The sequence below is a fragment of the Ooceraea biroi genome, chromosome 11 (genome assembly GCF_003672135.1).
Source record: "Ooceraea biroi isolate clonal line C1 chromosome 11, Obir_v5.4, whole genome shotgun sequence".
NCBI lineage: Eukaryota > Metazoa > Arthropoda > Insecta > Hymenoptera > Formicidae > Ooceraea > Ooceraea biroi.
Genome location: NC_039516.1, coordinates 2,436,033 through 2,448,095, shown reverse-complemented (window position 1 = coordinate 2,448,095; position 12,063 = coordinate 2,436,033). Strand labels below are relative to the sequence as shown.

Below are 12,063 nucleotides of genomic sequence, written 5' to 3'. Positions count from 1 at the left end.
GAGGCGCGATATCGCCCCTTCAGAATACGCGGCATGACTAACGACATGGCGCAAATAACGTCGGCGTCGTCGGTGTTCGCGATGCAGAACCTATCATCGTCATCGCGTAACTTCAGTTACCCGCTGGAGGACGTGACGTCAAATCGGGCGGTGCAGTTTGTCTTCTGCGTGTTCTATCTGGGTATCTTCTTCATGGGCATTTTCGGCAACGTGCTGGTGGCATTCGTCGTCTGGCGCAACCGGCAGATGCACACGGTCACGAACCTGTTCATCGCGAATCTTGCGCTCAGCGATGTGCTCCTGTGCTTCCTGGCCGTGCCGTTCACGCCGCTCTACACCTTCCTGGGCCGTTGGGTGTTTGGCAATACCCTCTGCCACCTGGTACCGTACGCCCAGGGCGTCAGCGTATACATCAGCATGCTCACGTTGACCAGCATAGCCGTCGACCGATTCCTGGTGATCATCTATCCGTTCCACCCGCGCATGCAGATCAAGATGTGCATAGCGATCATCGTGAGTATCTGGGTGTTCGCGTTGCTACTGACCGTGCCGTACGGGCTCTACATGCAGCTGGAGGAGCCGTACACCTTCTGCGAGGAGCACTGGCCCAGCGAGCCGTTCCGCAAGCTCTTCAGCTCGATCACCACGATACTGCAGTTTATCGTGCCGTTCTTCGTGATCGCCTTCTGCTACATATGCGTGTCGATCAAGCTGAAGGATCGGGCGCGCGCCAAGCCCGGCAGCAAGACCAGCAAGCGCGAGGAAGTGGACCGCGAGCGGAAACGACGCACCAACCGGATGCTGATCGCCATGGTGGTGATATTCGGCGTGTCCTGGCTACCCCTGAACATCGTCAACATCGTCAACGATTTCTACTCGCCCGCCAACGACTGGTCCTACTACAGGCTATGCTTCTTCATAACGCACTGCCTCGCTATGAGCAGCACCTGCTATAATCCGATCCTCTACGCCTGGCTCAACGACAACTTCCGCAAGGAGTTCAAGCAGGTGAGATGACGACACGTGGCGGCAGTGCACAGTGGTTGCACATTGAGCTCACCCTTGGCTTTCGTGCTCTCGAATGAGAACCGAACGTTCGCGCGACTTCCAGAAGTTATCTGGCAAACTGTTCATTCCCGTTTCATGTCCCGTTCCGCCCGTGAGACGTACACAAGTAAGCCGATTATTCTTGTCACAGTCGAGACAGCCGACAGGATCCGCGTACGGGATCTACAATGCTACAAAGGTAGCCGCGCATATAAAATCGCGAGAGTGCACGGGAACGGCGCAGCAAAAATAGGATTTCGCCAAATACACGAATCACGGAAACGGGACGACAATGAGATTCGGTTCGGCTCTTTTAAGAATGGATCCCGATGACGCATCAGCAATTTTAGTTTCCAGAGCTTTTGATGATTGAATTCGGATCCGTTTGAACGACAATTTTACCACAGAAACTGAGAACGTATTTCCCTGCAAAAAATATTAAAGAAATTATTTTACGCGCACGCACGATATTATATTAATAACCACAGCGGTTGATGCATATATCCCACAAAAAAGGGAGGAAAGAAGTTCTCTTTTTAGGTAATGCAGGTTTACATCGGTTCGCGTAAATTGCGGCGCACGCAATCTCCGAGATGGATCGTGTGATGATGCACTTTAAGTAATTGCGGAATTATTTGCATCGAAACTATCGAGATCGTTGGAGGGAGCAAGGAACTAATATGTGTAATGATATGTTCCCTCGGAACTTTGCACGTTAAAGGAGAAACTAGCAACTACATTTCGTCGGGTCTGAGTTAATTTACAGCCCAGCTATTTCTTCCCTCTGTCTGCACGCTCTGCGAAGTGACGAAATTTAGGACGTTAATATCTATTAAAAGCCAAACGTGCATGAACATCGTGTCAGGCATTTTGAGCGAGAGGTATTTGGTCGATTCAAGATGCCACTATATTGGCTTTTAAAGCAGGATCACACGATTGCCGAGACAGGAATTTATGGTAAAAGGTTGAATCTCGTACTCCTTCTCTCTCTCTCTCTTTCCTTTTCTAGCTTTTATTTTTTATTTTCCGGAGAAGATTCAGATTTTCCTCATTGCTACTGTAAATTCATACAATAGATGATTTACGAGTGTCTGATGATATTTTTGTACTTTACTGTGGTCTTCCGTTTCTTGAAAATATATTGTGCTAGATATTATATCACTCATGATTTCTATTATCTTCTTTTTATATTATTGCATGACGTCTCCCAAGACGTTCCTTGCACTTTATGATACTGTTCTTGACATTTGATTTCCGTAAAGCCTTATCTGGTCGGAAACAAAAGTAAGAAGAAGAATGATGTAATCATGTAATAGCCCATTAATTTCCGCCGCAAAATTAAGACATCCTTCTAGAATGTCAAAGTAATTACGAAAATGTATAACGCCAAGAAATATGATTCTACATGGTAGTTGGAGTCATAGAAAATATTCTCATACGTTAATGAGACTTTATCCTCGTGCGTCATCAGCACTTTTTTCGCGCTCTCAGATTTTGATTAATTTTTCTCGACTTGCATTGAATTATTTTTTAATTATCCGCATCCATTATATCTCGCTCACGCCCATTCATTAATTTCCGACCTCAAGTTCCGCGAATAATAAAACCTACTTGACGAGTATCTCATAACAACTCCTACAAAGCTTCCGCCATAAACTGCAATTACAGGATCGACTATTAATTTCGTCCGGGCGCAAAATTAATTTAAATACATCTTGCCTGGAAGGATATTGTTGATAAATAAGATCATGCAAAGTCAAACATCACTTGACGTACATACGAAAAGAAGAGACGGAGGGAATTCTTGCACTAATAAAATTAACCTAGCAAGCCTCAAAAAGTTTATGTTTCAGGGAGAATAATTATTCTAAATTCTAAAACATATAAAATATTATATCGTAAGTTATGTTATAAATGTAAATTATCTTTGTTAAATTATTCAAATAATTTTTACAAATTTTTATTTTTTCTTTTCTTCAAATGAGAAAAATCTTAGAACATCGATTTGCGCGAATAGTGTAATCATTAATTAACATTTCGCGTTAATTAACATTTCGCGATCAGGTCAGGAATCATCAGACAATACCATTGATTATTTGCGTAGGTCCTGCCGTGTTTCTCGAGAAGCTCCGACGACACTCCAAGGACCAAGGAGGGCTGCAAGAGCGACAAGATATGTAACGGTAATAATACCATGCAGGAGACTCTACTGCCCAGCAACACGACAAGAGTGCAGAATCCCGAGGGATACGAGATGATCATCCTGGAGGCGACGACGAACGTTTCGAAAGACCAGGATCAGCCCTCGAGCTCTTCCAAAGACTTCGACGACGCTGCTCTGTAAGGAAGTTCGACAGGTACGTTAATGTGCTTTGTTACATAAAGTTAGACACGGAAGATACGTCAGATGAAACGAGTCTCGGTTAATAGAGTTATCGTGAAAGAGAGCAACTTCATCATTCTGTCAAGCTAGCGATAGTGGATTTTCGCGGTCCAGTGAATCTCATCTATCCTACATTCAAATTGTCTTTCGCCAAACAACGCTTCGTTCTTGAGACGATCGCATCTTGGCGTCTGCATTAAAATACCCATTCGTTTTGCATAAATGCCTCCTTATGCATATCATTTATTTCTGATATATTAGTGTATAAATACGAGGGTTCTGATCTAATAAGTCCTTAGAAAATATATGAGATGCCGGCACTAATATCGAACTGGCATAATAGTTGATGTGTGTATATATATTTTGTTTCTAAGAACTCATCAACTTACTAGCGTGGTTTAAGACTTTCTTCAAGATAATAAATCGAAACTCACACAAGAGATAAATTCAGTTTACTTGGGAACAAAACTGATCCGATACGTTCAGCTTGTTTGTGACAAATCCAATCGCGAAACTTGCCGGACTGTAAGACTATGTTTCCTCGGTATCACGCGCAATTTCTCGTTGCTACGTGACAATTTTCCTGTCGCTACTTTTTCTCTGGCGACCAGCGAGTCGAACGTTATAATCGTATCCAGCTCGCCGTCGGATGAAATTCGTCCCATGACTCACACGGCGCAAATGGAGTCGCGGGACTTTCGCCCTTTGAATCTCGCGAGACGTCTCACTTGCGCAAGAAAACTTGATTTCTCTGTAGTTTTTTTCTCTCTCTCTCCGGTCTCTCTCTGTCTCTTTCTTCTTTTCTCTGGAGGTATTTTGATTCCGTAGAAATGTTCATCTCCACGCCCTCCCATTTCCCTCGTACGCGACTTTATGGGGCTCCGTGGGCGCACGACGACAAATGTTGGCTGGCTAACATAGTGCACACGCGCGCGCGGTTTCAGCGGACATAATAAAGGGAGGAATCCCGCATTTTACGAGATCCACGTGGCAACGGGGGAAGCCGCGTTTGAACACGCGCGCACACGCGGTTTTCATCAACCAGCTGGAAAAGTAGAGCGAAACGGGGGAATTATTCGGAACGCCGGAGACGTGCTCCCTTGTAGATCGAGAGGAGAAAAATTTTTGCGCGACATCGCAATTGGAGGATTCCGTCATTCGCACTTAATCGCCGTCGTATCGCCCGGTCTTTTTACGCACGTACCGCTGATACGACGGAAAAGCTCGCTTCTTTCCTCAAACGGGGACGAATCGATTTACGTAACGACCGCAGTGCGAGTTATCGGTCTCATTCCCGGTCTTGTTGCCACCTACCAATGAAATTGCAGAGGCGCCAGAGTGCAAAATTGCCATCGATATCTCCACCGTGAATCTACGTTCGACTTACACTGATGGATGGAAAACTCTGATCGAAAATCTATCCCTGCAGATATTTCATGTTTTTAGCTACTTTTCTGGCTTCGAAAATATTTGCTCCTTTTCATGGAATAAATATATTCAGCTATCATCATCGTAACTGAATATTTATACAACTTAGCCATGCAAAGCAGAGTATTTCGTTTCGTTTTCCTTCGCTCTTCGCGGAAGGACCAAGTGATCTTTATCATATCGAAATTCGCAAGTATTTCTTCCGTCTCGAGAAGTAGTCTTCCTCCAAGTTTCCACTTTTCCGTAATCCTCGCAGATTTCATTATATAACATCTCCGATTGTAGTATACAAACATCCTTTACCGCCGCCTCTTTACCTTTAGCGCTTCTGCAGAAGGAATGCAGCGCGGAGGTAGAGGTGAATGAAAAGTTCCCGAGGGAGAGGGCTCCTCGCGATATGCGAGGATACTTCAGCGTCGCGTGACAGCGGCGCAATTATTCACGGTGGAAAAGTGGAGGGAACAAAGCGGGAAGAAGTTCGGTAACTTCGAACAGCGAACAGCCTCCGCAAAGCCGCCGGAAATGATCCGCGTCACGAGCCGAAAGTTCCGCGGGAGAACGACGGATAGATTGACTCTTCTGGAGGGGTGTTTCATGTATTGCATCTCGAAGCTACATGCGATAGTTCACCCACGCTCGGCTGAGCTCATCCTTGTTTAAAAGCTGAGTGCAAGTTAAACTTGAGCCGAAAGGCGATATTGAATCGGCCTTTCGTACAGTGGCGCCGACGCGATATTGCTTACGCAATCATACGTTATCACCCGGTACTGGGGTCGTTCCATGGGTGTACCAGAGCCTGATCCAGGTTGTGCCATAAATCGATGGGGTGGAAAGCACGCGAAAACGATATAACGACCTTCAACCTGTAGAGCTTTTATTTGATTTCGCGTAGAAATGTGCTACTCGAACGCTTTCATTTGCGCGCCAAGGTAAATCTGTCGTCGGGATATTCTGGCCTTCGTGCTGAAAATATCGGCTACCTAAACACTGAAAAGAAGTAGCTGGTTTATATTTATTATTTTTATTTTTATTATTATTATTTATATTATTTTATTATGGATTTTGGTAATTCCACCGCGGAATAATTACCGTAAACGTTTACGGGCGTGTTAATGTTTATAAATAACGTTTATAATGGAGACACAGCGCGCGGTTGCACGAGTTGATTTTCGCGATGACACAGTGATGTTTTTACGATTTTTTTAGGCACGTAATAAATGCAGTTCGATGTAACGGGGACATAACATACCCACAACGTGGCAACAATAACCGCGTGAATTCGCGGCATGAATATTGTAGAAGCGGAGATAATGTCGATTAGAATACAATTGAAATGCAATTGTTGGTTATCCTCTTGAATATTAAACAGGCCGATCGATGCCTGCACAACCGATGTGTACTGCCGATCAAACAGCTATCAGACTGATTAGACTGACTGTGATGATTATACAGTGGCTCGTGTTATATAAGGGATAAGGTTGTTCTAACTTGGCAGAGCTGCTGCTGCTGCTGCTGTTGCTGTTACTGTTGCTGTTGCTGCTGCAGCCCGAGATTTCCTATAATCCCTATAATCATAATATCGCAGATTAAACGCATTCATAGAGTGTTCTACTCACAGTGCTCAAAGAGACGCGTGTTTTTCCTCCAGTTCTTGAGCAATGCGGACTGCATGTCTCCTGAGTCAGAATTCCAGAAGCTTTTCCTCATTTTTTTTGCCCATCTCTTCAAGCTTCAAGGACTAAAATAAAAATAAAAATTGAATAACGCGCTACATTAGGCTTGCTCAGGTAATCCGCAAAAGTAGCAGTGCAAAAAGCTGCACAATATCTATGCATAAGAAAGATACAATTGTCTCTCGTTTAACGCACCGAGCGTGACGATCGATTATCGTTGAACCAGATGCTTCTTCATATGCTAAACGCATGAAGAATGTGGGTTTCACGAGACGTGCTTCCCTGTCGATTCTCGTTGACGCTGCAATTCGCTACCAGTCGATCCATCCCAACAAATTCCTATTATCGAGTAGGACAGAAAAGCCAAAGCCGCCAGAGGAGATGGAGAAACTTCTTAATGAAGTCTGTCTGGATATTATCGAAGAGTTTTTGTAAAAGAGATGCGTACGGAAGAGATGTCTTTTAAAGCATTTATCGAGGAATGATGGAAGAACTTTTTATTAGCAAAATTGCATTAAACAATGAGCGACAGACAAAAGTGCCATTTCATCGTAATACGCGCGTAACGAGATCGGTAAAGAATTGCAAAGCAGGCTTCCATTTTTATTGAATTCGGCGGGTTTGAGAAAGGACTTTGTAATGAGCTGCAAGCACTCTCGTGCTGGAGCTAAGTTGTCCTTAAGGAGGAAATTAATTTCAAAGTTTTGTCCTACGATAGAAGCGGACGTTATAATTGAAGATTGTCCCGATTGTTAATCTCGAAATATAATTAACTCCATTTTATCCGGTAATTCTTAAGAACTCTTTAAAATATCGATATTGTATTATAATTTTCCGTTCGTTTTCCGTTCGTTTGACATCCAGAAAATTAAAACGCAACTCTGAAAAATTTCAAGCATTGGACATAAATCTGCATTTGTTTTTATTAAATATGTGTCATGATTATATTTCCGCACGCGCGGTCATGCATAAATTTTTATTATGCATCGCGCGGACACACTATCGTAACGTTTCGCAAACCGGCCAATGAAAATTATGTCTTCGCGCTAACGAGCTAACGAGTTTCCTGCCGAAAGCTTCGTCGACACGCACAATTGTGAGTACTGGTTTAATTATCAGCTCGCGCCCGGGGAAAAAACCCGAACAACACAAGATTCGACAAAACCCGTTTACTCTCGGCACACGCGCGAGAAGAGTCGATAACGAAACCAATTTTCTGAAAATCGTATCGGGTGGGAGCGTAATTGCGCGGTTGATCGGCCTTTGCGTGAAAATTCGCTCGGTCGGACTGTCAACATCGATCAATCGTTGAACAAACGCGATAACGAATGTTGCAACGGGCTGGTTTTGTCCGCGGTAGAAATCATCATAATCCTGCTAATTAGAATGTCTGACCAAAATTGCTGATTACGCGACCGCGGGTTACATCATTATACGCGAGGAAAATCGATGTACTCTTGTTCAAAATCTGGAATCTGACTCCCTCGAATGAAAGGCACGGCTCTTTATCTGGATATATTAAACTCGTTAGGGATTATAACTAATTAAAGCACCGAGTCGCGCAGTTCATGTCAATAAACGCTGTAGCCAATTTTCGAAATCTATCGCAACTTACAAAACGATCTGAATGGTGCATTTCGCAGTTCGCTCATGCGTATGCGCTCGTGTATAAACGTATGTCGAAACGAGGTGTCAGCGCGATGTTTCAACGTGTGCGGATCCAATATAATATAATCCAAAATAATTGGCGAATCCAAAGGAATTATTAAAAATGCTCATCTTGACAATTATACGACATGATCGTTGCATTCTGAACTATTCCATGACGCTTTTTCGCAGTGACATTTTGAGAAATAAGCTTTGTTAAGTATTTATGTTTGATTTACTGGGCATGATGTTAGGGAATCAATGTAACGTCCAACGCTAAACTTTGTCGGCAAATAATGATTCGATTTATCAGTGAAAGCTGCTGCATTTTAACAACAATCACGCTCGTTGACCGATTAAATTCTTACCGCGTTACACGTCGTTACGCGAATGCAAATTAGCGGATGCCATTACCGCTGCGATAACGTATCATTGCATCGCTCATTCGTGCTGTATTATTATTCTGATCACGTCAAACCGAATTAAAATCGAACGGTTATCATTTATCCTCGAGAGGAACACGGCGCGTTTACTTTTTATCTCACAATTCTGTACGCCACTGAATGCTGCTCATGAAACGAGCGAGACAACGCGAACAGTCATCGACATTTTGCAGGATCCGTAAACATTCTGCAACAAACCGCACAGATGGGGAAAAAAACTGTTTAATTATAAATTCCTGATAGTGCGTCCGCGAGTTTCGTATGCAAAGTTAAAGTTTTAATTATGCTTGGGCGTGATACCGTAGATGCACGAATTTTTCGTATAAAAATTCTGCGAGTATTCCGAATACATGGTATTTCCGTATCAGCATTCTTCGCAAGGATCAAAAACTCTTTAGACATAAAGTTAAGTAATTTGATTGCACATTCTTGGTCTTTGATGTGAAGCAATTTGTACGTAATGCTTGTCCGATTTGCTTTGTTGTAAGTAATTTCAATTTTGTTCAATTCTGTTCAATGTTCGGGAAAAAACGGACACGTATACGCGATCAAATAATCGAGGGAGCTCTTCGCGTAGTCGTGCATTTCGCATCTCGCCAAATAGAGAATAACGGTATAGTGTTTCTTGCGCTAATTCATTTCCATTGTCTCGGAGCAGAATCGTGAAAGCCTTTCCAACATACGGGGGTAGCAAATGGTTTATTTTACTTTCCGTTGTTTTTCTAGCCGTTCCTTCTCCTTTCCGCTGTCTCATCGACGAGCGGACTACTTGCTTTGTTCCGTCACGGAATAGTATTTTTTTCATACCCTCCTCCCTCTTTATGACCCCCTTGCGGAGATGAATCAGTTAGGAAATAGCAAATCACGCAGAGAGAGAGAGAGAGAGAGAGAGAGAGAGCTGCGTAAGTAGAAACTAATTCTGCGAGCGAGTTCGGTTTTTATCACGTGAACCATCGTGATTAAATCAAGATATATCCGTATGGCATACATTTTTTCAAATTATTACTGTCCACGAATCGGAGATAAAAATCTTGCAATTTTGTCATGATACCGTTACTACAATAGAATATAAAATTTACAGGTACTTGTGCGCACTTGCGTAGCATTTTCCTCAAATACGGGCACGTTCGTTCGCTCGTTCGTTCATTCGTTCGTTCCCTCTTGGCTATCTTGAGCACGCGTTTTTCCTGCTCGCGCTTGAAAATCGGTTTAGTCGGGAAACCGGTGGACGAAATTCCAACACCATTGCACGAGCTCTGTAATTTCACTTTAGCCTGCATGTTGCACCGAACGAGAGGCAATTCGCGTTTTTTCTCTCCGCAGGGGGGGGGGAAGGGAGCAGCAGGAGGTTGCCGCGATTTAGCGAGCGAGAGGAAACGCGCGGCTCGTTGCAACGAAAAAGAAATGGGGGAAAAATTTGTTTGCCGTATGTAAGCGTATCCTATGATTATTTACGTAATTAACCGGAGCTCTAAGTAGGGAACGGCCGCTACACGCTTCTCACCGCTTCGCGAAATTAAAGCGACCGGCATAATTGCAGCTGGCCGCTTCAGTTTAGTGTAACAAGAACATAACGACTTCACCGCGTTTTACAACGACCTACTAACGACGTGAGCAATAAACGCCTCACGAGACAAGAGGCAGCCGTGGCACACAAGTTAGTAGGATCCTCTCGGCGCAGCTTCCCGGCGAAACGTTGTGACCCAGTTCCCTCCAGCGTGTAGAGCAAAAGTCAATATGTTAAGTTTGATCAAAAAAATAGCGTTGCAACGCTGCATCTTGATGGTACTCGTATGTCACACACGAAGCGTCCCGAATTCCGTGAGCTCCCTTTGAAGCGGATTCTTTGATCAAGACGATCGAGTCAAGTCTGCTCCAAGCACACCAATTTGATCTAAGACCTGACGAGTCGTAAACAGCAAACATTCTCGTCAGGCGCTTTCGGAAGAACTTTAATTTATTATTAAGATCAAAAAGAAATATTTCTTTTTTAACATAAAGAGAAGTACGTTTCACTTTTCGTGATTGAACCGGCGTCGAGACGAATTAATCTCGCGTCGTAAAGAGCAAACTCTTCGCCGCATTTTTACGCTCCTGAGAATCTACCCGAGTCGAAATTTTGCGCCTACTTTAATGCTTTTAGCAGTCGTACGAACCTACTTTTAGGAAAATAGAACCTAGAACTCTTACATTGAAACTCAAACTCCTACAAACAGATGTTAAGATGCTATTTTGACCCTGCAACATTCGGCTATAATCTTGATCGTAACCTGCTTTGACGCTCTAGCGGCAAAAAAGGAAATTTCGCACATATTTTAGTGTTAAAGTAGTAGCTAAATAGACGCTGAATAACGCCTCAAATGAAGAATTCGAGGTTCAATGTAGAACTAAAATTTCGACTCGGGTACGGAGTCATTCTGGCGGCTCGTCTTTGGCGGATCATCCTGTACAGCCAGACTGATCACGGCGAACAAAGTTGAAGGTAAAAGTCATGTTTTATTCGCGTAAAACTCATCATCGCCCTAACACGTCAGCCCCTAAGGGTTCACTAACATCGGCGCAGCCGATTCTTCGCAGGCGGAAACGGAAAATGTTCGTCGTCGTTGTCGTCGTCGTCGACGTTCTGTGTCTGGTCATTCCGTCATGCCAGAATTGCGCCATTATATCGGGACGCGTGGCAACTTTACGGTACACAGGCTATTCCGTCCAAGAGAACGTCTCGCGTGCTCGCGCGTACCCGCACGCACTTACACGCGTTTAACTCTTGTTCCGATGTTACTTGAAAGGGAGAAATTATGGGCATGGGCAGTCACGGCAGATTACCTCCAAACAATTTATGCGCATGGCGACAGAATCCGGAATTTCACTATTTCGCATTGAACTCCCTCGTCAAATTAGTTTCCCATTTCGGCGGCCCAGTGAGGCTCTTCCATAGACTCGTGGTCATGGGAACACCGCAACATCATGTCGTACAGCACCTTACTCCTGTAGATAGGTACTTGCCTCTCTGCACAGAGTTGTACACAGAGAGAGAAAATGAGAGAGAGAGAGAGAGACGAGAGAGAGAGATTAGTTAATTGGTCAACAGCACTTGGCGAGGAGTCTATTAACTCGCGAGTCCTGTAACGCGAAAACCGTGTTTGCGGATATTCATCGGCCACGTTTACATTTATCGCCGTCGTTCGCACGAATTATCGCGTCGCGAACGACGCAACCGCGCGTCGAAAATCCATTGATGACTCGCTGCCAACAAGGGCAACCGCGTTGTAACAAGCACCTTTCCATTTCCGCGGATATGAATCCGATCCGAAAAATGTCCGGAGGATTCTGCGTTATTCCCCTTAGATAACAGGAGAGTGAGAAATACCCCTCTCCTTTCCGCGATTCCGTTGTCACGATCATTTTCCGGGAACATCGACAGATCTTTGAGTGAGGATTAAGC

The 12,063-nt window shown here is 44.1% G+C and overlaps 1 protein-coding gene across 6 annotated transcripts in view; it reads left to right on the top strand.

Annotated features, from left to right (window-relative positions):
• The window catches only part of LOC105274443 (prolactin-releasing peptide receptor), a 63,134-nt gene continuing 51,071 nt past the window's right edge, over positions 1 to 12,063 (top strand). For all 6 annotated transcript variants that reach the window (XR_893077.3, XM_026973605.1, XM_011330579.3 and 3 more), the window contains exons 1-2: positions 1 to 1,008; positions 3,152 to 3,404. Coding sequence is in view for 5 of the 6 variants with exons in the window: in XM_026973605.1 (XP_026829406.1) it covers positions 34 to 1,008; positions 3,152 to 3,391 (1,215 nt within the window). In the remaining variant the exon portion in view is untranslated. The remainder of the gene's footprint in view (positions 1,009 to 3,151; positions 3,405 to 12,063) is intronic.